This window comes from Leptonychotes weddellii, chromosome X (genome assembly GCF_054177405.1).
Source record: "Leptonychotes weddellii isolate Sample4059 chromosome X, ASM5417740v2, whole genome shotgun sequence".
In the NCBI taxonomy this organism is placed as follows: domain Eukaryota; kingdom Metazoa; phylum Chordata; class Mammalia; order Carnivora; family Phocidae; genus Leptonychotes; species Leptonychotes weddellii.
In genome coordinates this window covers 70641145-70667356 of record NC_138385.1, presented here as the reverse complement: position 1 = coordinate 70667356, position 26212 = coordinate 70641145, and the positions used below count along the sequence as shown (strand labels likewise).

General features: G+C 38.6%; 1 protein-coding gene and 1 non-coding gene across 18 annotated transcripts in view; both read left to right on the top strand.

Annotated features, from left to right (window-relative positions):
• Positions 1–26212, top strand: part of JADE3 (jade family PHD finger 3) — a 137881-nt gene that overhangs the window by 88190 nt on the left and 23479 nt on the right. For all 17 annotated transcript variants that reach the window (XM_081809340.1, XM_081809349.1, XM_031026831.2 and 14 more), the window contains 3 exons: positions 6752–6909; positions 20678–20868; positions 23903–24114. In XM_081809340.1, coding sequence (XP_081665466.1) covers positions 6752–6909; positions 20678–20868; positions 23903–24114 — 561 coding nt within the window. The remainder of the gene's footprint in view (positions 1–6751; positions 6910–20677; positions 20869–23902; positions 24115–26212) is intronic.
• On the top strand, positions 9752–9877 carry LOC115940548 (small nucleolar RNA SNORA77). Its single transcript, XR_004075288.1, has one exon. It is a non-coding gene; the product is annotated as a small nucleolar RNA SNORA77 (small nucleolar RNA).

The window sequence follows — 26212 nt, the reverse complement described above, 5'->3', positions numbered from 1 at the left end:
CTAAAGGTGGAAGGAAAATTATAATAGTCATTAGATCTAGCCTTCATTCTTCATTTTAAGAAAAATAGGTCTGAATTGATTGGTGTTCCTGCCATCTGAGGTTTCCCAGACTTCACAGAATGTCTGTTCCCTGGAGATTTGGTATTTCTGAAGCTGTGGACAAGGGCCAGATTTCACTGGCCTCTGCTTTTATATGTCTTTGTCTAGAGTCTTCAAGTTACTCTTCTGTTTGGTAAACATGTGTATTAGTTTCCTAGGGCTGCTGTAACAAATTACCACAAACTGGGTGGCTTAAAACAACCGGAATTTATTTTCTCACAGTTCTGGAGGCCAGAAGTCCAACATTGGCTAGGCTGTGCTCCCTCCCAAGACTTTAGGGGAGATTCCATCCTTTGCCACTTCCAGGTTCTGATGACTGTCAGCATTTATTGACTTGTGGATCAGTGAGTCACTCCAGTCTGTCTCCATGGTCACACTGCCTCCTCCTTTTCTGTCTTAAATCTCTCTCTGCCTTTCTTTTGTAAGGATACTTGTCATTGGATTTAGGGCCCACCCAGATGTTCTAGGATGATCTCTTCACCTTAGAATCCTTAAATTATTTATATCTGCAAAGATCCCTTTTCCAAATCAGGTAACATTCATAGATTCCAGAAATTAGGATGTAGACATATCTTTTGGGGGGGGGGCGCCGTTCAACCCACTGTAGTATGTTTCTAGGCTACTTAGGAAACTATACAGAACAGATTTTTATAAGCAGTTACATCACATATAAAGACATGGCTTAAGCTACATGATGAGATGGTGTGACATTATTAAGCCCTAAGCATGGTTTGCAATCAGTTGATTTATTTTGTGAAGTGTATCACATGGAAAACAATGAAATATTTTAGGAGGTTGAAAATACTTAGTCCTAGTATTCTTTCCAGATCTAAAGTAGGATTTCCCATAGCACTCTCTTTCCCAAAGACAGTAGTTTATTTAGCACAATTGTAAATTGCCACCACTACTTAACCACTGGCTCATTAAAGGCACTCTAGTCTTTTATAGAAATGGACCAGTGTTCAGGAAAAGGGTGATTGAGTTTCTCCCCCTAGCCATCCAGAACACTGAGCTCTATGCAAAACATGTTAAATGGATATGACTGGGCTCTCTCTTACCCCTTATACAAAGCATTATGTAATAAACCACCAGGTTTTTTTTTCTGTAGACAGCTTTCTCCCTGCACAGCACCCAATTAACTTTAATTGGCTAGGATTCTTGGTAGGGAGGTCATTTTGTTGCCACCTGGCCACCAGCATGTTTAAGGTTGGTTTCCTTCTCTACTTTGCTCAGATCATATTAATTCTTAATCTTCCCTAAGTGAAAGCAACAGGCATTTGCAGAGCTGTCCCTGCAAAGAAGCAAATGGAATGAGTCTTTATTCATTTAAATGGCATCATTTGATTATGTGATAGTTCAGTCCTATACTCTGAAATGTCAGTTTAAACAGAACTGCACCAATGGAGAATTGCCTTATTGGATCATGCTCTGTGCCTCTACTTTCATGTTACATAAAATTTGAACAGTGTTTCTCCTCAGAGAACCTTTATTAGCATTAAAGGCTAAAATGTTTGATTGATAGCATTTTTCCTTTGATCTTCCGGAAATGTGGACATGTTTATTTTCCACCTGGATGGTTGATTTTTTTCAGAATTAGAAATGAGTAGATGAGGTATATACCGGTGTATGTATACTTTCATGTGAAAGTGTGTTCCCTCATTCCTTAGACTTCAACTGGGCCTTCATCACTGACATCATTGCCAAGTTAGCTTAAGACCTCTTACATACTTTTTTCTGTTGTTGAAAAGGGCAGAATCACAAAGCTTAGGCTTCCACAGCCATTTAAGTCATGTGTCCAGGCTGGTGAGCATATTTCCGTGCCCCTTAGTCACCCAGGGACCCTTTCAACCAGAGGATAACAGTACATCAAACTTCAGATGGATCCTCGTTCCAATATTGTCAGTGCCTAATTGTGCTTAGAGTGCAGAAAATGAACTATGGGAAATCTCTTTGTTTCTCCAAGTCCAAGTTGTTTCTGTATTCATATCATCATCCTCTACCTCTGGCCTTTGGACTTTTCACATATCTGGGGCTCCCTTGCCAGGGGTAGGGTTAAGGCTCACACTGGGGTCCTCTTGGCTGCCACAATAGACATTTCATTCCTATCCTCCTCACCCCTGAGGAACTCACTGAGAACAATAAAAACTGATAAACCAGATAGGTTAAAAAAGAAAATGAAACTGAGGACATTTTTAAAGATCAGAGTACAAAGATAACAAATAGACTACAACTATAAACCTTCTTAAATGCAAAAAAATGTAATTAAAAGAGCAAACAATACACATCTGATAGAGACAGATGCATAAGGAAATTAACACATAATTATCAATGTGACAAAGTTGAGACCAAATATCTGAGACATGCCAATAACTACTATGAATGGGCTTAACATCTATTAAAGAAAAGAAATTTTATGGCTCACAAAACAAGATGCAACTATATGCTGTATACACTATACCTGAAACACCTATTCAGAAAGGCTAAAAATAGAGATGGACAAAGGTATACCAGGAAAATGGTAGGAGGAGGAGCGAGCCTGATCTCAGACAAAGTAGAAATCAATCAAGCCCCCCAAAACAAAGAAGCCTTTCTAGTGCTAAACACCACAATTCACTGTGAAGATGTGATACTTAGGAATATCTATACACTGAATAACACAGCAACCACCTCCATGGAGCAAAAACCATGGAAGAGTCAAGGAGACGTAGGTAGAAACACACTAATTGTAGGAGGCTTTCATATACCTCTCTCAGTATCAGACGGAGTAAGTGAACAAAAAAATAAGTGAGGAGATAGTTATAAACAACTTAAGCAGCTTAGTAAGGTACAGATGATGAATATACATCAAACTTGAAACTTTGATATTAGAGATAATAGAGAATGCACCTTCTCAAATGTCTACGATACACATACAAAATAGACCAACTATTAAGTCACAAGGAAAACAGTGATTTCCATTATTACATGGACATATAAACAATACTCTGGTCACAATGCTGTAAAATCAGAAATTACAAAAACAGAAAGGTCCTTTCCTATGGAAATTTTAAAACCTATTAACTCTTGGGTGAAAAGGGAAATACAAACTGAAATCATAGATTTTTTAAAATAATGAAAGTTTAAAACATTCCATCTCAGTTGTTTGCTCCATGTCTTAAATTATATGATAAGAAAAAGGAGGCAAGCTTTGTTCCACCTACTCTTGATAAATTTTCTTATAAAAAGTACTTTAATTCTCAGTGTTTCTAATGTTTAATTACTGTATACTAAAATATCGATTATATTTTTCATTTTTATACACTTATAGCCAACAATAAGAGTTTCTTATATTTTGACAAAAATGTTTAAAGGTCATAGAAAAATCATAATTTTCCCCATTAGTTATTAAGATTGCTTTTCACAGTTTCCACACGCACTGTCATTTTCTGATCCCAAGCTTCTGTGCAAAGTAGAACTGGCTATAGTTTGCAAGCCTCTGCAGAAATAAATTTGATAAACTGGATAAAATAGATAACTTCCTATGGAAATACAGATTACCAAAATTGACTCCATTAGAGGTAGAAAGCTTAAAGTGATCAATTTCTAAAGAAGTAGAGAATATTATTAAGCAACTACCCCACAGTGAAAGCACCAAGTCCGGATGGTTTCCTAGGGACCGGATAGTCCCAATAATTCTCAGGTTATTCTAGAGCATTGTAACAGAATGAAAATGTTCTAATTCCTTTTTATTTTTTTCTAATTCCTTTTATGAAGCATGCATAACACTGATACCTAAACCTAAAAGACAAAGACAATTTTAAAAAAAGAAAGGAAACTTCAGATAAATATCACTCATGAATATGACACAAAAATACTAAATAAAATATTAGAAGACTGAATACAGTACCATATTTAACAAATGTATCATGACCAAATGACATTCATTCCAGAAATGCAACTTTGTTTTGGTATTAAGAAATGCAATATAGGGCGCCTGGGTGGCTCAGTTGGTTAAGCGACTGCCTTCGGCTCAAGTCATGATCCTGGAGTCCCTGGATCGAGTCCCGCATCGGGCTCCCTGCTCGGCAGGGAGCCTGCTTCTGCCTCTGACCCTCCCCCCTCTCATGTGCTCTCTCTCTCTCATTCTCTCTGTCTCAAATAAATAAATAAAATCTTTAAAAAAAAAAAAAAGACAATATAATCGGGTGCCTGGGTGCCTCAGTCAGTTGAGCATCTGCCTTCAGCTCAGGTCATGATCCCAGGGTCCTGGGATCGAGCCCCGCATCGGGCTCTCTCCTCCACGAGAAGCCTGCTTCTCCCTCTCCCACTCCCCCTGCTTGTGTTCCCTCTCTCGCTGTGTCTCTCTCTGTCAAATAAATAAATAAAATCTTTAAGGTGCCTGGGTGGCTCAGTCATTAAGCGTCTGCCTTCAGCTCAGGTCATGATCCCAGGGTCCTGGGATCGAGCCCGCATCGGGCTCCCTGCTCAGTGGGAAGCCTGCTTCTCCCTCTCCCACTGCCCCTGCTTATGTTCCCTCTCTCACTATGTCTCTCTCTGTCAAATAAATAAATAAAAAATCTTTAAATATATATAATCATATAGCATATTAATATATCTAAGGAAAATAATTATACAATTATTCTCATATACACTGAAGAAGCCTTTAACAAAACTCAGTACCCAGGCATTCAAAAACATTCAAGAATAAAGGAGAACTGTAAGATAATTTAACATAGATACTATATATCTACCATAGTCTTCAACCTAGGATCTTAATGAAGAACACTAGAATCATTTCCCCCAATTTCAGGAAGAAGGCAGATATTGTCGACTATCCCCATTACTATTCCAAATATTAGTACAGTATTTGCCAGTACAGTTAAACAAGAGAAACCAATTAGAGACCTAAGACTAGGTAAAGAAGATGTGAAACTCTCTTTGCAGATGATATGATAATATATCTAGAAAACCACAGGAAAATCAATGATAAAACTAACTCAGACAATAAAAGAATTCAGTAAGGTAGTGGGATATGAAGTTAACATAAAATCAATAGCTTTTATAAACGGAGGATATAAACATGCCTGGGGCATGTCGTGATGTAGGAAATTAAGAAAATACTCAAAAAAGGATGGGATGTGTTGAAAGAGTAGAGGCGCGAGCCAACACAAAAGAGCTCCCAGTGATCAAAGGTGGAACAATTTGAGCAACAAAAAAAAATAATACTGGCTTATAACCCAAAGAAGAAAATAGATATCCACAAGTCTATAATGATATAACTAAATAATTGAATAAATAAACAAGGGGGAAGAAGGGACAGATCTTTCTTACAGAGGAATTCCAATTAATAAATGTAGAAGGACTGAGGGAAATAGAAAATCACCATTATGATACCACAGCAATAATTGTTGCAAGCAAGATACCCGCCAGTGGATGCTAAAATTAGCTCATGACAGTTTGAGGAGAAACAGGATGTTTTTATAATCTTGAAGTATCTCTTCTGAGATGTTTGTTAATTACAAAGGGAAATACAGTAACCTAACAGTGGAGAAAACCAGCAAGACACTACCTTAACCAAGTGATCAAGTTTAACATCACCACTGATAGGACATCGGCATTATATGTCCCTGATATAATGGAATGAGAGGGAGACAGCATCGTTTCTGTGGTATTCTTGCCAAAAATGAGTAAAATTTTAATCATGAGAAAACATCAGACAAACCCAAATTGTAGGGATAGTCTCTAAAATACATGACCAGTTCTCTTCAAAAGTGTCAAGGTCTTGAAAGACAAATACAAAGAAACTGTCACAAATTGGAGAATACTAGGAGACATGACAAGTAATTGCAATGTGGGATCCTGGATTTAATTCTGGAACGGAAGGATATTAACCAGAAAATTAGTAACATTTTAATAAGGTCTGTAGATTAATTAATAGTATTGTAGCAATGTTAATTTTTTGGTTTAGGTCATTATACTCTGGTTATGTAAGATGTTAACATTAGAAGAAACTATATGAAGGGTATATGGGAGCTCTGTACTATCTTTGTAACTTTTCCATATGTCTAAAATAATTTCTAAGTAGGGGCACTTGGGTGGCTCAGTTAAGCATCTGACTCTTGATTTCGGTGCAAGTTGTGAACTCAGGTTCATGAGATCTAGCCCTGCATCAGGCCCCACGCTGGGCATGGAGCCTGCTTAAGATTCTCTCTCTCCCTCTCCCCTTCCCCCCTCAAAAAAAAAACAAAAATCCATAATTCCTATCAAAATCTCAGGAAGAAAAAAAATAAGATACTACAATAATTTCTAAGTAAATAAAAAATAAAGTGATACCTAAATAAATAATTAGAAGTTATCAGAGGATACTTAAACTGCCTAATTTGAGAGAGTTACAGATTGTTTTATACAAACTATTTTAGAGTAACCTGTATTGTTGATTTAAATTCAAGGAGCCCTAGAAAATAATTCAAGAAGGATTTAGTTACTCTTCATTAAATCCAGAACAAACTGTCAGTACTTCAAACCCTTTCCAAATAGAAGTTGATCTGGCCATTTAGGAAGTTAGAGATATCTCTTGCTGAAGAGTGGGTGAGGATAGTCTTTTTAAAAGTACATTAAATGGTGTTAGTTTCATAGTGATGGTCTTCTCAAGATGTGTACAATGTCTTCTCAGGTATTCCGGAAGGACCTCATCAGTGCCATGAAACTTCCAGATTCTCATCACATTAATCCTGACAGCTATTACCTCTTTGCGGATACATGGAAGGAAGAATGGGAAAAGGGAGTCCAGGTACCAGCCAGTCCAGACAGTGTTCCACAGCCTTCCCTCAGGTATATGCATGCTTGTACCTTTGACTTAGGGAATGCATGCCCTTATGGTTATCTGTGTGTTGGTTGGGGAGAGACTGCATGGCTAATTATACATTCATAATACAAAGTCACATACCATGTTCACCCGTTCACTCAGACCAGTGGCAGATGATACCAGGCTAGGGTAGGTCAGTAGTTAAAGTCAAGCTCATTTATTTAGGGCTATAATATGTGCCTATTCACAGGGTAAAACTATTTGAAGTCCAATCTGAAATTGTGATAAGGTTTTGGAGAGTGGGATTTCCAAGTCTGACTCAACGATCAGTAGCATTCACTAGTCTTTGTAGAAGAAAGAGAGCATTAATTACATAGCCTCATAATAATCCTATTAATATATAACCCCATGAGAAGCTGCTTCATTATAATAGGGGCCTCATAGTAATAGAATCTGTAAATAGAGGGCCAAAACATATAGTTTGTAAAATGCATAAACCCAAATGAAAGGGGATGACTAGAATATCAGGTTGACTTATAAGCACATAACCTTCATTTACAAAGACTTGAGAAGAAAGTTTAAGTAGGAGAGGACTTGGGTTTGTGGAAAGGGGAGAGGACTTTTCTGCCAGACAAAGTAGTAAGTTCAGCTCCTCAAGAGTAATGCCTGGTTTGGAAGCCAATTTTCCTTACTGGTCTTTATGTTCCCAGTTCTTTGCACCAAGGCTGGCATGAAATAAAATGCCTGGTATAAAAGTCTGAGTGAGGGAAGAGAGGAATAGAAGGAATAGCACCAGATAAGGGGACTGGTGGGACCTGCTGATTACTATGAGAAATACCTCATTGTACATCTGTCTTTTTCTAGTACATGTTACCTTCTTAAAGGGCAAAGATCACGTCCTTGAATTCTGTGCCCCTAGCATTGGATTCTTAGGTCCCAGTCATGTCCCAGAAATGCTTGTCAGATCACTTCTAGAAACCCGAGCTCAGGCTGTCCACCCACAGAGACTGTCTGTGCTGTTAAGGAAGGCTCCCACAGTCTTGCTCCATACACTTCCTCAGCCTCTCTAGCTCCATCATCATCAACACCATCTCCTAGCTCCTAAAAATCAGAACAGCATCATGAATGAACACAAGAGTCAGACATTTTCATGTCCTTCTTGTCAGTATTTTTATATGCCATAGCAGTAACATTGGGGACTCTCTTTCTCTCTCTTCATATATGTATGAACAATCATCACAAATAGAGGAGTGAAAATGCATAAGAAAATGTGATAGTGGGCACATGAAGGCACAATACTGTGTGATTAGAAGAGAAAAGAAAGAAAGACAAGATGTGACTCTAAGCTTCCTAAAAGCAGAGCCCCTACTGTCAAGCAGGAGGTTTTCAGTACACACTTACTGATGTAAGGAAACTAGGACAAAGGAAGCAAAGGGGAAAGTGAGTGGATGTTAGGAAAGAAAATTGATGAAGAACCAAACGATATTATAGATAAGAAAACCAAAATGAGGCTAAGAAGGGAAGGGCATAAAAACAAAGAAGGTTAGGGAATAACAGTAAGTAGGAAGGGCTAATAAACCTTCTATTTTAACCACTTGCCTTTCCTATACAAAAAGTAAAAAGATTTTTTCCTTTTCTCAAGAACGTGATTGAATGAGTTTATTGTAAGTAAACATGCATTACAACTAACAGGTGACACTTGTAAATCAAACTAGGAAAATGGGAGGTAGGGGGATTTCACTAAGTTCCTCAGTCAAATCAGGTTCCAAGTTTGTCACATGACCAGGATGGACTTTTATAAATGTGCAACTTGCTTTTTTTTTAAGAGTTTTAAAATTGACATCTAACTGATACAAATTTTTTTATCAAGAAGGAATTCATATACCCTAAAATTCACCCTTTTAAATTGCATGACGGTTTTTAGTATATTCACACTTATGCAGCTACCACCACTATGTAAATCCAGAACATTTTCATTACCCCAGAAAGAAACCCTACATCTGTTAGCAGTTACTCCTCATTTTCCCCTTCCCCTGGCTCCTGGCAATCACTGTATTAGTCTGCTAAGGCTGTCATAACAAAATACCACAGACTGGGTGGCTTAAAAAACTGAAATTTATTTTCTCACAGTCTGAAGGCTAGAAGTCCGGGATCAAGTTGCCATCAGGATTGGGGTCCAGTGAAGCCTCTCTTCCTGGCTTGTAGACAGCTACCTTCTCACTGTGTTCTCACATGGCCTTTCCTCTGGGAACATAGGGAGATAGAGACAGAGACAGAGATGGAGATCTGGTGCCTCTTCCTCTTCTTATAAGGACACCAACCCTACCAGATATTAGGTCCCCACTCTATGACCTCACTTAACCTCTGTTATCTCCTTATAGGCCCCATCTTCAAATGTAGTCACACTGGGAGTTAGGGCTTCAGTATATAAATTTGGGGAGAACACAATTCAGTCTATAACAACCACTAATCTACTTTCTTTCTCTGTGAATTTGCCTATTCTGGACATTTCATATAAGTGGATTCGTACAACGTGTGGCCTCTGAGTCTGACTTCTTTTATGCAGCATAATATTTTCAAGGTTTATCCATGTTGTAGTATGTATCAGTGTTTTGTTAACTTTTTATGGCCAAATAATATTCCGTTGTATGGATAAGACCACATTTTGTTAATCAGTTGATAGATGTTTGGGTTGTTTCCATGTTTTAGCTATTATGAATAATGCTGCTGTAAACATTCTTGTACAAGGTTTTTGTTCTTTTTTTAAAGAGTATTTATTTATTTGAGAGGGAGCAAGAGCACAAGCGGGGTTAGAGGCTCCCTCTCAAATAAATAAATAAATAAATACTCTTTAAAAACCATGAGATTGCAGACTCACTCTGCATCCGGCTGCAGCCCCAGGCGGGTGCTTTTTCCGTCTGCCACAGAAACATCCCAGGGTGCTGTGACCACCTCAACCTGTCAAGGGTGATACAGCCGTCTGGGGACACAGGGAGAAAAAAATAAAAAAATAAAAAAAATAAAATAAAAAATAAAAACCATGAGAGACTATGGACTCTGAGAAACAAACAGGGTTTTAGAGGGGAGCGGGGAGGGGGGATTGGTTAGCCTGGTGATGGGTATTAAGGAGGGCACGTACTGCACGGAGCACTGGGTGTTATACGAAAACAATGGATCGTGGATCACCACATCAAAACTAATGATGTATTGTATGGTGACTAACATAACATAATAAAATTAAATAAATAAATAAAAAATAAAAAAAAATTTTAAAAAAAGGAGAAACAGACTCCCTTCTGAGCAGGGAGCCTGATGCGGGGCTTGATCCCAAGACTCTGGGATCATGACCTGAGCCGAAGGCAGACGCTTAACCAACTGAGCCACCCAGGTGCCCCTCTTCTACAAGTTTTTGAGTAGACTTATGTTTTCATTTCTCTTGGATATACACCTAGGGGTAGATTTACTGAGTCATATGGTAGCTATATCTTTAACATTTTGAAGAACTGTCAAACTGTTTCTCAGAGTATCTGCATCATTTTACATTCCTACCAGCAATGTATGAGGGTTCCATTTTTCTCCCTGTCTTCACCAACACTTGTTATTCTCTGTCTTTTTTATTATAGCCATCCTAGTGGGTCTGAAGTATATCTCACTGTAAGTTTAATTTGCATTTGCCTAATGGCTAATGATGTTTGAGCATCTTTTCTTCATGTGCTTAGTAGCCATTTGTATATTCTTTTTGAAAGAGAGTTTTTCTACTCTACTACAAAGAGAAGAAGCCTTTATGTGACTTTTTTTCTCTTCCTATGAAACACTACCGTTCAGACAGCCAAAGTGAATCATCTCAGTTAACTTATTTGTGTTCCATTACATTCATTTTGGAATAGATGCCCTCAGCTGCTGTAAATCTGACCTGTTGGTGAACAAGGCAACAAAGTCCCCTGACCAGCAGTTTTGGAATGTCCCATTTTTATATAGTACATCCATGTATACCCCCTATATATTTTTTTTTCTTTGGAGAAATTATTCAGATCTTTTCTCCATTTTAAAAATTGGGCTATTTGTTTTTTATTGTTGAGTTCTAAAAGTTCCTTGCATATTCTGGATACAAGTCTCTTATCAGATATATGATTTACAAATATTTTCTCTCCTTCTGTGAGTTGTCTTTTCACTTTCTTGGTGGTGTCCTTGGAAGCACAAAAGTTTTTAATTTTGATGAAGTCCAGTTTATCTATTTTTTTTCCTTGGTTGCTTGTCCTTTTGGTGTCATATCTAAGGAATCATTACCTAAACCAAGATCTTGATGTTTTACACCTGTTTTCTCCCAAGAATTTTATAGTTTTAATTGTTACATTTGGGTCTTTGATCCATTTGAGTTAACTTTTGTATGTGGTGTGAGGTGTTAGGGTCAACTTCATTCTTTTGCATGTGGATATCCATGTGTCCCTGCTCATTTGTTGAGCAGCTTCCTTTTTGAAAGTGATAGACACTAAACCCCAACCCCACCCACCTCAGTTCCATGAGTCCCTTGTAAGCCAGGCGGCTGTGGAAGAAAACATAGTTCTTGAATCACCAAGAAATCCCAGTTTTATTTTTTTAAATCCTCTCTCTCACAGATCTACCAGGGTGACTTTTAAGAATTTTTTCCTACTTTGAACTGAGATGTTGATTTCTCTACTTATACTTCACTCTGTCCAAATATGTTCTTTTTCCCCCCACACTGTATGACAGAACACTGTTTGTGTTCCTTTTTTATTGGTTAATTTTATAACTTTTTGTGTTAGTGTTTCTTTTTGTATGTCTTCATTGTTGTTATTTTCATAAATCATAAAACTCCTAGAAGTTAGGGAGGGGCTTTGTCACAGTTTGGTTATTTACACAACTAAAAGAATATTTAAACAGTTTTTGAAATTAAAAGATAGTAGCTTGATTCTCAAAAGCCACAAATAAAAGTGTTTTCTTCTGACATAACTGCCAAAGCTAAACAAATGTAAATGTTTTATAATGAGACATTACAATAATTGCTTTTATTTTTTTTTAAGATTTTATTTATTTATTTGACAGAGAGAGAGAGATAGCGAGAGCAGGAACACAAGCAGGGGGAGTGGGAGAGGGAGAAGCAGGCTTCCAGTGGAGCATGGAGCCCGATGGCGGCACTCGATCCCAGGACCCCGGGATCATGACCTGAGCCGAAGGCAGACGCTTCACCGACTGAGCCACCCAGGCGCCCCACAATAATTGCTTTTAGATTTAAAACTAGTATCTTCAGGGATCATGTATTACTTTCATATAAAGAAGAAATGTTAATAATTATTCAATTGTAAAAATTCTCCCTGCCTTACAAATTTTAAAAATCATAAATCAGTGTAAATCAAGAGCATGATGACATTCCTTAGTTCTATGCTAAAGATTTTTAATAAAGACTCTTATAGCAGTTCACAATAGGATATAAACAAAATGTAATTTTGTAAACAAAATCCTCCAGTACATTATTTTGGATTGGCTCTTCCATATTAGTTTTGGTAAAATTAAAACCTAATTGGTTAGTTACTTTCTTTTCTACTGGTAGAAATCTCACTTCTCTAGAGAATATATTCTAAAATGTCAATCTGTTAGAGAAATTTAAGACCGAATCTAATGTAATACAGTACAGTAGTCTCCCACCGCCCATTCCACGGGTTATATGTTCCAAGACCCCTAGTGGACACCCAGAACTGTGGATAGTGCCAACCTCTGTGTATACTGTTTTTTCTTATACATACACACCTGTGATAAAGCTTAATTTATAAACTAGGTACAATAAAAGATTAACAATTTTAACTACGAATAAAATATCAATTTTAACAGTATTAGTCACGTGAATGTGCTCTCTCAAAATCTCTTACTGTGCTGTATTCACCCTTCTTGTGATGATGTAAGATGATAAAATGCCGACGTGATGAGACAAAGTGAGGTGAGTGGCATGGGCACCGTGACCTAGTATTAGGCTCCTGTTGACCAAGTGATACATCAGAAGGAGGATCATCTGCCTCCAGTCCATGGTTGACCATGGGTAACTGAAACCACAGAAAGGGAAACCACAGATAAAGGGGGACTACTGTAGTTATTTAAGTTAAAACATACATGAAAATATTGGGAAATAACTATTTACAAATCCTTCTTTATATTAGACAAGGTGAGCCATTTACTATAACAAACATCCCCCAAAGTCTCAGCATCTTAACCCCATGAAGGTTCTGTTCCTTGCACATAGCTCCATCCAGTGTGGGTTGTGATGTGAATCACCTCTGCCCCATGTAGTCCTTCAGGGACTCAGGCTCTTTTTATAAGTGGCTCCTGTATCGGCTAGGTTCATTTCCACTTCCTTCTCTCCCCGCAAAATTCTAAATCCAGTCTGCAAGAAAAGAAAAGACAGCATGGAGGGTTATAGAGGTAGATTGGGGGGGGGGCTAGGATTTGAAGTGGTTTATCCACCCATATTCCATTAGCCAGAACTCACTTACTTGGCCCACCTAGCTGCAAAGTAAGGCTGGGGAATGCAGTCTTGTTGTGTGCCTAGATGGAAAGGAAGCAGTTTGGTGAACACACAGCATTTCTCTGCTGCTCTTTGATAGTGGTGTTACAAAGGCAAAGCTACATGAGCACAGGAACCTTAGGAACCTTACTGGTATTATTCACCACTATAACCGTGTAGTTGATACTATCCATGATCTGCACTGCCCAGATTCCCATATAGTCTTAGGACCTTTCCACATGATCTCTCAACAGGATAATCTGACTTCTTACATAGCAGCTCTGGGCTCCGAGAGTGAGTATTCCAAGAGGTAACAGGTGGAAGCTGCTAGTCTCAAGGCCGGGGCTCAGAAATTGGCACAGCATTATTTCCATCATATTTTACTAGAGCAGTCACAGAGCTCCCAAACTGAAGGGGAGGGAAGTAGACAGAAGGATGATCAGAGGATTTGTGACCATCTTCAATCTATCACAATGGTAATATTTTTTAATGTTTGTATTTTAGTTACTTGCCTAAACTAATAAACTGAACACTTGCTTTTTATTTATTACCTAATCTACAAGATTGTCAAAATGCATAAGAATTTTATTTCCTAATGGAATTACAGAAGTAATTTTGGATGTATATAAATTAAATGACTTGATCCCTGGGTGCTATAACAATTGAAAAGCGGGGGAAAGTGACACAGCGGAGTAGGTGAAGCAGATTCTTTCAGAATCTTTGTTCCGGCTTTCAAACCAGCTTTTTCTCTCTGTTGCATTGTCCTTTCTGCAGTTGTCTTGTCTCTTCAGTGTAGTATAGTGTAGGGGTGTGTGTGTGTGTGTGTGTGTGTGTGTGTGTGTGTGTGTGTGTGGTGATTGAGGGGAGGGACACAATTACAGAGCCAGCTTGCCCTGTAAGTTACAGCTGTTTACCTAAGTCTGTTGACCACCACAAAGAATTTTGAAAGCAAGTTCAACAAATAAAGATGGGGTTAACTTCATTATGTTTTTAGATAGACTATGGATAATTTTTTTACACTAGTCAATAATAAACAAGCTTCAGATCATTCTTTGTTGTTGTTGTTTTAGGTTTTCATTTGTAGATTTAAATTAGTTTCTGTTGCAGTAAGGTTCCAATGGAAGGAAAACGGTGCTTCATGTTTGGTTGAAAGGAAGCGTTCATTATAATTTGTATGACAGGAAAGTGGTTGATGTATTTACTGTGTGTATGTGTATGTTTTTTAACATTATCGGTGAAGTACTGATTACTGTAAAAACAAATGAATCAGAATACAAAACATTAACCGCATAGTATATATGCTTATACACACATATATCTGTGTATATATAAGTGGGAATGTCCTATAACTTGCTTTTTTCACTTAACAGTGTATCATCAATCACTAATGATACTGAAAGAGGGAACAATTAGATATTCAGACAGGCCCCTATTTCTCCTTGGAATGTAAACATTGAACTAACTGGACTACGGAGAGCAGCACTTCGTTCACTAAACTCCAGACTCAAATATATAACCACCAATTCAGCATCTCTATTTGGATGTCCAGTAGACATCTTAGACTTCAAATATCCCCAACTGAACTATTGATCTTCTGAAACTATTCTCACCTGTAGTTCCATGTTTAACTGATGGCAGATACATTCTTCCTGCAGTAACTGTCTTTTCAGTCTTTAAGGCCAAATTTCTTAGACTCATCTTTGATTCTTCATTGTCTCATACCCCATATTCAGTCATTTTTTTATTTAAATTCAATTAGCCAACATATAGTACATCATTAGTCTTAAAGGAGATCTTCTTGGCCCTACTTTCAAAAGGTATTCAGATTCCACATAGTAAGTCAAAGGAAGCATGGCCCTGATGATAAATGGGAGCCCAAGCCTGCCTCCCACCCCACTGCTCTACTTCATCCTTATGCCTCCCTCACCTCCCCGCTCTCCTCGGCCCACCCTCCCCACAGCTCTTTCCTGTTCCGTTCCATGTGGCAGCAGCCTTCCATTCTTGCTTTCAATTTGTACAGAGCACTTTCATACACACATCTTACTTAAAGTTTAAAACAGCCCTTCAGTGGTTTTCCCATTTACTACCGCCCCCAACTTCGCAGCTTCAAGCAACCATGTTATCATACTCATGCATTCTGTGGGACAGTGGGGATGGCTTGTCTCTGCTCTGTGACATCTAGGGCCTCATCCAGCAAGACTTGAAATTTGGGGGTGACTCAGTGGCTGGGGCTAGAATCACCCGAAGGCTTATGCACTAATGTGTCTGTCACCTGGGCTCTGGGCTGGGCTGGTGTAAACTGTACGTGGTTTCACCATGTGTTCTGATTTCCTCACAGCATAAAAGTCTCAGCATAGGTAGACTTTTAGCAGGCCTCGGGCACATGCACGTGCTCCAGCCAACAAGGTGAAAGCTGTATTCCCTTTTATGACCCAGCCTCGCACTTCTCGTAGGGTCACTTCTGCCGTAGTCTCTTGGTGGAAACAGTCACGAGCCTCCCGATTCAAGAGGAGAAATAGACTTCACCACCTGATGAGAGAGTAGCAGAGTCACATTGTAGAAGAGTATGTGAGATTTTGAAAATAGCAATCGTCACCGAGGTTATAATTGTCCTTTGTTTCATAAATGAGGCACGGAGTTTTGTAAAGAAGCAGTCAGCCCGGGTGGCAAGATTAACAAGGGGAAACTTGAGAAACTACTCCTAGAGATACTATTACAAGGGCTTCCTATTTAGGTCGCTTTTAAGATACTTATTTCAAGCCTTTAAAAAATCCATAATGATATGATATTTGTGCAATTTCTGTGCTGTTCACAAAGGATCCTAATCCAATCATGAGGAAATAAAGCATAGTCTCTACCTGCCAGATATTGAGATCAACCAAAGACACACTGCAGACTCAGTGGGGCATAAGATCCAGGAGGAGGCCATAGGTCAGGTTAGAGTGGTTCCAGCTTCCTTTTGTTGCCTCCTGGGTGTCACAGCAGTGTTCACATGGGCCACAAGTAGCTGGCCTCCCCTGGGGAGCAGGGGGATAGGCCTTTTTTTCTAGGGAGCTAAGCAGGCACAGTTGTGGGTTCTTTTACCAAAGGTAGGTCACTCAGAAAGTTACAGCGACATTCATTTACATTCAAGCATCCAAATTAAAAACTGCGTTTTACTTAACTTCATCCTATCAAAATTGCTCATACCTCTGGGCTTGTGAGCTTTTGCTGATTTGATCACTTGGTCTGGTGACCATTCAAAGAATGTCTGTGGGCGCCTGGGTGGCTCAGTTGGTTAAGCGACTGCCTTCGGCTCAGGTCATGATCCTGGAGTCCCGGGATCGAGTCCCGCATCGGGCTCCCTGCTCTGCAGGGAGTCTGCTTCTCCCTCTGACCCTCCCCCCTCTCATGTGCTCTCTCTCATTCTCTCTCTCTCAAATAAATAAATAAAATCTTTTAAAAAAAAGAATGTCTGTATACCTAGGCTATATTGGCCAGACAAGAAAATGACCCAGGGATGATCCTGGAATTTCCTCCAGTTGTAGCAGTGTTATAGGTGCTTGAAGATGTTAAAGCTGCATTTAAAAAAAATCCCAAAGTAATATTTTTCACTAATTCTCATAGACCTTCCCCTCTATCATTATAAATATAAAACTTTCTCCTTGTGAGATTTGAATTAACTTCACCTTTTACCCATGCGTTTCCTTGCCTTTAGTATTACTTTCAGTCTATAATATTTTTACTATCACAGATTCAGTCCTTAGATTCAATTCAAGATATATATGAAAAGATGAGTGACATACATCATTGTCATCATTATCATTATAAACTTTGTGTCAACGTATAATGTACACACAGAAAAGTAACCAGAGCTTAACTGTATAAGTCAGTGAATTTTCAAGAATTAAATACACTCGGGCGCCTGGGTGGCTCAGTCGTTAAGCGTCTGCCTTCGGCTCAGGTCATGATCCCAGGGTTCTGGGATCGAGCCCCGCATCGGGCTCCCTGCTCCGCGGGAAGCCTGCTTCTCCCTCTCCCACTCCCCCTGCTTGTGTTCCTTCTCTCGCTGTGTCTCTCTCTGTCAAATAAATAAATAAAATCTTTAAAAAAAAAAAAAAGAATTAAATACACTCATTTAACTGCCACCCAGATCGAGAAATAGAACGTTACCAACATCCCAGAAACCTTCCTGCTCATACCCAGTAACTGACTTTCCTCTCCATAGGTGACAGTTTTGCCAGTTTTTAACTTCATACTGAGATTAGATTGTTTTGTTCATCATTATGGTTGTGAGGTTTCCATGCTGTTGCATATAGTAGTTCATTAAGTTTCACTTCTGTGTCATATTCCGCTGTGTAAATATACCACATTTTATTTTTTTTATTTTATTATGTTATGTTAGTCATCATACAATACATCATTAGTTTTTGATGTAGTGATCCAACATACCACATTTTATTTATCCATTCTGATCTTGATAGGTATTTGGATTATTTCCCGTTTTCAGCTAATATAGACATTTTTATTTTTTTAAAAGATTTTATTTATTTATTTGTCAGAGAGAGAAAGAGAGTGAGAGACAGAGCACAAGCAAGGGGAGCGGCAGGCAGGGAACCCGATGCAGGACTCCATCCCAGGACCCTGGGATCATGACCAGAGCCGAAGAGAGACGCTTAACTGACCGAGCCACCCAGGTGTCCCGACATTTTTAATTTTTTTAGTATACATATGTATACTTTTTTGTTAAGTATATTCCCTGGATTGGGTTTACTAGATCCTAGGGTATGTGTATATTCAGCTATGATATCTGCTGCCAAGTAGTTTGCCAAAGTGGTTGTACCAATTCACACTCCCACCAGCAGTGTAGGAGAGGTCTATTTGCTCCACTTCCTTATAAACACTTAAGTTAATGTCAGTTTTTAGTCAGTCTTTCCAAGTTTAGCCATTCTGGTAGGTAATAGTAATTATGATTTTGATTTGCATTTCTGTGGTAACTAATGAGGCTGAAAACCTTTAAAAAGTTTTCTTGCCATCTGGATAGCCTTATTTGGGAAGTGTCTATTCAAGTTTCTTGCCCACTATTTAATTGGATTGTTTGTCTTTTTCTAATTGATTTGTAAGGGTTTATTATATACTGGTGATTAACAGCAGTTTTTAAAATCTCTTCCTTTATGGCTGATGGCTTTTATGTCTTATTTAAAATATATTTGCCTTCGGGGCGCCTGGGTGGCTCAGATGGTTAAGCGTCTGCCTTCGGCTCAGGTCATGATCCCAGCGTCCCCTGGCTCAGCGGGGAGCCTGCTTCTCCCTCTCCCTCTGCCTCTCTCCCTGCTCATGCTCTCTCTCTCTCTCTCTCTCTGTATCTCTGTGTCTCAAATGAATAAATAAAATCTTTAAATATATATATATATATGTATATATATATATATATTTGCCTTCAGGGCACCTGGCTGGCTCAGTCAGAGGAGCATGTGACTCTTGATCTTGGGGTCATGAGTTTGAGCCCCACATTGGGTGTAGAGATTACTTAAACTTTAAAATATATATTTTATATATGTATGTATATACATATATATATATATTTGCCTATCCTGAGGTTTCTTCCAGAAGCTTAAAAAACATATTAGTTTAATTCAAAAACATTTATAGTCTACCTTGTTCCACAGAGGATTTGAGACAATTGATATGAATAGTTAGCAAAATATTCTTCCTTTTAGAACAAGATGAATCTTGAAAAAAAATTATATAGTCTATAATTACCTCATAGGCCATGCACCAAATAAGCATAGCATATTTAATCTCATTGTCTCTAGAGAATTCATATGCATGTCTTGTTCTTTTCAGTTGGGTTCATTTCAGTTGGAAGCAGGCCTCTGTCAGCAGTTCCCAAATTTTTAGCTTCAATTAATATTTTAGTGTTCTGGTTTTTTCCTCAAATATTTGTTGCCTTTGGCTTTAAAAACTCCATATGATAGAAAAATTAAAATGTGCAAATGCATTTAGTTATTAACTTTGTTCAACATATATTATGTGAAATCATAACCTTTTGGAAGAATGCTTAGGAAGAAATATTTACTGTATATTTACAAGGTAGACTATACCTATAAATACTTATATGTATTCATATGAATATGTTTATGTTTATGAATCCTTCTACATATATAGTGACTCAAGTAAAGAAACTAGCTCCAGAAGCCTTCCAGAGAAACAATTTTCATTATTTTATGATACATATATCTATTTCTTTCTCTTTTTTTAGAGGGCCCGCTCTGTTCTTTTAAATTTGCCAGGGAATAAGAATCCATATTTCCTGTTGTTTGTATTTTCTGATGCTTTGTGGAGTATCTAAAACATTGACTATAAAATAAGTTATTGGTATGAGAAACTTCTATTTCTTCCCTTGCTTGGTTTCCTTGCTCCTAAGTGTCAGGAGGAGGGAGGGGAAATACGGGTTTCCTCAGGCTGCTGGAGAAGTTGATGGAAGAACAGGAATCTTTCATCCCATCATGTTACCCTGGCTCAAACTGGTCACTATCATGTATGGCTGGGAAATGCCTGGAGTTTTTATAAGTCCATGGCCTCTTGGCTTTACCTCATCTACATAAGTAGTGAAAATAATAAGAAATATAACAATAACATTGAACATTTGTTTTTTACTATACACTATGCTAAGCACTTTATATATTTTATTTTGTGTAATTGTCATAATAACCCTATAAGTTTGATACTGTTTTATCATAATATATGATTATTGTCCTTACTTTTTAGCTAAGAAAACTGAACCTTGTAGAAATGAAGTAGTTCCCTAAGATCACTATGCGAGTAAGTGGCAGAAAAAAACAGGCTTGTGTGAGTCTATAGCCTGTACTCTTTACCACCATCCGTGGTAGAAAATCATAGGTTTAGCTGAAATATATCTTTGGTATGGAATCTGGCTGTGCCTTTGTGCTGGTATTATCTCTTCCTCGGTTTCCCCTTCTAACCAAATGTGGTGGCTATTGCCCCAAGAACACACAATGCAACATTTTATTAGAATGAATGTTAATAGGGACCCAGGAGCGATGAGGGTAAATGAAACATTACATTAGCAGTCGGACTGTTCACAGCAGATGACAAAACTGAATTTGTAGAACCATTTACTTTCTAGAAGGGGATCTGCCATACCTCTCAGTTGGCAGAGCGAGGACCTCCCCCCCACGGTGAAAAAGGAGAGCATTCAACTCCACTGTGTCCCACCCAGTCAGTGCCTAGAATCTGTTGTTTGTTGACTTATGAGTATCTTTCTTTCACTTTTCTAGGATTGTAGCCGAGAAGGTAAAGGAGGTTCTGTATATGCGGCCCCGGAAGTACATCCACTGCTCCAGCTCGGAAACCACAGAACCTGGCTACATCAACATCATGGAGTTGGCAGCATCTGTGTGTCGCTATGACCTAGACGACATGGACATCTTCTGGCTCCAGGAACTCAATGAAGATCTCGCAGAAATGGGTGAGTTGTTTTCCCACAAGTATGTTGTTCCTTGTATTGCCTCGTGATTTTTTTAAGTTGTCAGGACCATTTAACTTGCTTTCATCTTGTGGCTTCTTTTCTTTTCTGGCCTTTTCATTTAGTTTTCTCTTTGATCTTACCTTAATGAGGCATTTCTTGAAATGCATAAATATATTGAAGTAGAGCAATAACATTTAAATCTGACCTTTTCTTTCCTTGTTCATGGTGAATAGCACAGATCAGGGATGGCATGTAGGTTTCATAAGATTGTTTTCCAGTTCCAATTGTGAGAGTGGTCATGGCTGATTGGACTTCTGGTTAAGGAGGATTCTGAACCTGGTTCCTGGCTCAGCCCTGAAAAGCACTCTGGTCAGTGGGCAGGGCCAGGGACAGCAGCATCTCTGCCATCTCTGCCGGCTGGAGGGAAGCTCTGACTTCAGCAGGGGGCAGCACCCCTGCACCTGACAGGTCGGTGTGACCAGCAATGCCTTCAGGCGACGCTAGTAATTTTCCTGCCGGAAGAATGGCAGGCTTAGGGCAAAACATCCCCAGTGCAGTTCTTAGCTACCTCACTACCTTTAGTGAGTTCTGAAGCTGTCATGCAATTCTTCAAAACTTAAATTAAGCAAAGGCAAGCAAACAAAAAAATCTTGGAAGTAAACATAATAATAGTTTAAAGTAAATGTATGTCCTACAGCATCATACCGGCAATGCTGGGAGATGCTAGGCTGAAAGGAAACTCACTTTATTCTTACACACAGCTCTTTGACCAGTCTTCAGTCTGAGCAGTGTTTAGGTCCAAATAGTCCTATGGAACTATGGGTGGTTTTTAAGTCTCCATATGAGATACAGAGAAGCATACAATTGATTTCATTTTTGTTTGAATCACATTTGTACATCGTTAGTACAAGGATCAATGGTTTTACTTTTCTTCCTTCCCTCCCTTATTTTCCCTCTCTTCCTTTTGAGGTTGGTATCTGAATGCCTATGAATAAAAACATGAAACTGTATTAAATCCAGTTTGGTGTGATGGTGGTAGTTATTCTGTCAGTAACCAGTACTTCTTATTTTTTTTAAACTTTTTAAGCCTTCTCTTACTCTGCCTTCTAAGAGGAAAGAAGGGATATCAACTTAGGGTGCAAACCACAAAGGGAAGAGAATAAAAGACTGACAGAAGGGGAAATCAGAGTATAAGAGCATCATCAAGTGGATTGATGGCTCAGTGTGCAGTTGTATTTATGAACCATATGACATCCGTATACATTATGATCATTACAGGGCTCCCTTCAACATGACACCACCTTATGATAAGGTCCCTTTGGTATTTTGCAGTTAATCCCCTTTGGATGATTTTTTGTAATCAACTTTTTATTGTGGAATAGTCATAGATTTACAGAAAAGTATACATTTAATACAGTTGCCATATGCCCCTAACAGTTTCGGTTTCCCCTAATGTTAATAACATCTCACTTGACCATGGTACATTTGTCAAAGCTAAGGAACCAGCACAGGTACATTACTATTAACTAACTTCTAGATTTTATTGGGATTTCAACAGTTTTTCCACTAATGACCTTTTTCTGTTCCAGGATCCCATCCAGGACACCACATTGCATTTAGGCTTGAAGAGTTTTAAAAGAGGATTGCTTTATCTCAAGTCTTACTCTTTAGAGTAAATTATATTGTAGTAAGGCTTCTAAGAGCTTAAAATAAACTTTTAAAAACATTAAATTAAGCATATTTTTTGGTTCAGATTAAGGAATTTTAAAAATTGAGTGCTTACTACATACTGGTCACTATACCTAAGCAGTGTACAAACATTACCTCATCTCAGCCTCACAAGAAATCAGTGAGTTTGTATTATGATGCTTATTTTATAGATAACGAAACTAATCCCTAAAGAGGATAAATAACTTGTCAAGGTTTACATAACCAATATGGGGTCAAGTTGGAATTTGAATCTGAGTGCTCTTACAACCAGACACTGTCCTCTTCCACTCCAGAAAAAAAAAAATGTGTAATTTGTCTTGGCTGGTAAAATGAAACATACTACCTGGGTAGTTTTTGCTTTCATAAGTATCTTCAACACTAAAAACGTAGTTTACATGGAATTCCAGAGTTTCTTCGTGTATCTTATATAAGACATGGAGTGGAATATTTGGGTGAATTTGTTTTGGATCATTTTCAGAATTATTCCTGAGTTTACAAGCTGTTATATATATATATGCTCTCACAAAATCATTAGTCCCCTAAAAAGAAATATGTTTAGTTGTTGCCTGTATCCACATGTAAATCTTTTAGTTGGGTTTATTAAGTTTGGAAGACTAAGAAAAATTAAAAGTATAGAAGGAAAGGGAATCAAGAGGCAAAAAAAAAGGTAATTTCAGAATTTGCAGTTAGACTTTTGTGGATTCTAATAGATTTCTTTTATATACAGCTGCCATTGGAAGATATTATTGGATATTTTTGGAAGCCAGGTTTAAAAAACAAATTATTTCATATATATAATGACATACACAGTACCTAGAATTTTCTTTTATGACTTAATACCTTTTTGTATGAAAATTTCCTCATATACTCGTTAGATATGCTCATTGGGACTAACATGCTAAGAATGAATTATTATTTATGTTCAAATAGTTATGTAATCCTAATTATCTTATTCTGTAAGTTAAAGTGTTCAAAATTATAAAGCTCAGTGAAAGTTCACCCTCAGTGGGAATAAGAGAAAACAGAGATTTAGGAGGAGACTGGTTAGGATGTAGACAGAAAACTGTGAAAGGGTCAGTAATACATCTTACAAGGAATGTGGTAAAATGTATTTATCCTTCCATGTGTCACACACTAATGTGTGATGATATGTAAATATTAGAATAGCTCTAGTAAAAGATTCTTTGAAATCCGGTTGTTTTAGATCAGGGAAGAGATGGTTTTATCTTTTAGAATCCCTCCATCCCTGCACCGGACTCACAGTAGGTGATTTGGGAATGACAGCTGACTGATGGGTTGATTGATTGTTTGTATTTCTGTGCAGGTTGTGGGCCAGTTGATGAGAATCTTATGGAAAAGACAGTAGAAGTCCTGGAACGCCATTGCCATGAAAATATGAACCATGCTATTGAGACAGAGGAAGGGCTAGGCATAGAGTATGATGAAGATGTGATCTGTGATGTGTGCCGGTCTCCAGACAGTGAAGAAGGGAATGATATGGTGTTCTGTGATAAGTGTAACATCTGTGTGCATCAGGTTAGTGAGAGTGGAGACCACCACCTCCCCACGGTCAGCCTTTCTGAAGCTCAGTGATGGTCTCCAGCACCCATATCTGGGTAACAATTTGCATTTAATAAGGATGAAAATAAAGATTTGGCCTGGCTATTCTTCAGTAATTCCTTTAGAAACAATATTTATGATCCCCAAGGTGATTTAATTGCTAACTTTATCCCAGGAGCTAAACTCAGATTTTTATTGTATCCCTTCACACATATGCCAGTGAGTTTGCCTTGTTCAAGACTTTTATAGTCCTCTGGGGAGTCTCCTTGTTGCTTGCCTGGGAGTCTCTCCTTCACCTTTGAATCCCTGTTACATCATCAAGTTACACTCATGGTTAGTAACCTTGATGAGATTATAGTTCCTCCAGGTGGAAGTCCAGACTCTTTATCCTAGCACCCAGAGCCCTCTCCAGTCCTCCCGATATATAACTCCCAGGAAGCTGAGTCTGCTATGCTTTTAAAGATCATAGAATTTTAGGACTGTAAAAGACCATCCCACTCCTCAGTTTTACAAATAATATCAGGAAAGATGAAGTGACTTTACCCAAGCTCTTACAGCTAGTTATTTGTCATCCTTTCTACCACAATGCGTTTTTAATTGCTGATGGTGATGATGATGATGATGATGATGATATCAGCATTCTTTTCAGCTCTTTCCTTTTCTTCCCCTCATAAGCCGTATGCTCCAGTGAAATAAGTTTACTTAAGGGGACAGTGATGACTGTTCCTGACACTGTCCTGTCTCCATGTTTTGGCCAGACTCCAATTTAAAATGCTTTCTCCCACCTCCATCTATAAAAAAATCTGTAGAACTTTCAAGATTTGATTTAAATCTTTTCTTGAACTCCCCTACCCTAAGTAAGTTTTCACTCTTCTGAACCTGTTGTGTGTTTCGTTTCTCTCATTAATTTATCTAGCAGATAGGTATGGAACACCATGCCTTGTGCCAGGACTGTGCCACATGCTGAAGACACAGTCAGTGACGAAGAGGCAGACATGGTCTTGGCCCCGGGGTCACCAGAGGCCGGTATAGGGGCTACAAGGGTACCGCCCCTTTAGCACAGTGTGCCAGCTGGTTTTGTGGATGGAAGTCCCTGCTGCTGAGAGAGTACGTGGGAGGGTTGGGGGTCAGGGACAGCTTCGGAGAAGTGGCATCCAAGCTGACTCTAACTGCCACAAAGAACAGCAGGCAGAGAGGAGAACCCATTCAGGCAGGGTAGTGAGAATGGGCTAAGTATACGGGAGGCAACTCTGGAGCCGTTCAGAGCTGTGGGAGGTGGTGGGGTGGAGTGGAGGAGGATGGAGAGCGAGGGTAGACAGGGATACCGGAGCCACAGGTGACCGGCCTTCGCTGACAGACTAAGGAACTTTGGCTTTGTCCTGTCAACCCTGAAGGCTAGGAGTTGCATTTTAGAAAGGTCATTCTAGCTACAAAATGACTAAAACGATTAGACGCAGTGGAGTGCCTGGCTGGCTCAGTCAGTAGAGCATGTGACTCTTGATCTCGGGGTCATGAATTTGAGCTCCATGTTGGGCATAGAGATTACTTAAAATAATTTTTTAATAAATAAATAAAGCAAAATGATGAGGTAACGCAGGAGATCGAGAAAAAACAGGGCTTACGACTTCACTTTAATTGCCTGGGCCACCTAACCCAACCCTCTGTATTAAAAGGTACTCAAAATTTTTCTGTGACCAGTTAGATCTTCTTCTTCATTTTACTTGTTTCCTTTGAAAGAGTGAACTTCGAAAATTCATCTTCATTCTACCAGTTACTGGCATTTATGTCACACCTTTAGCAAGAGAGGAAATATCATTTAGGTATAAACTTAAATATTTGATAACATATAGGTCCACAGTCTTTCTTCTACCATTCCAGAAATTTCAAAAGCTCTGAAAACTGCAAGGTTTTGCTTAAGTTTGGCACCAAAACTGATTAGGGGCAATACTAGAACTCACCCAATATGGGGCTATTTATAGTCTTTATCCCATTTTGTATAAATGCTCATGTAGTTTGCTAGAATAGTATTAATGTATTTGATAAGCGGGTACTGCCCCTGGTCCCATTGGGGTTT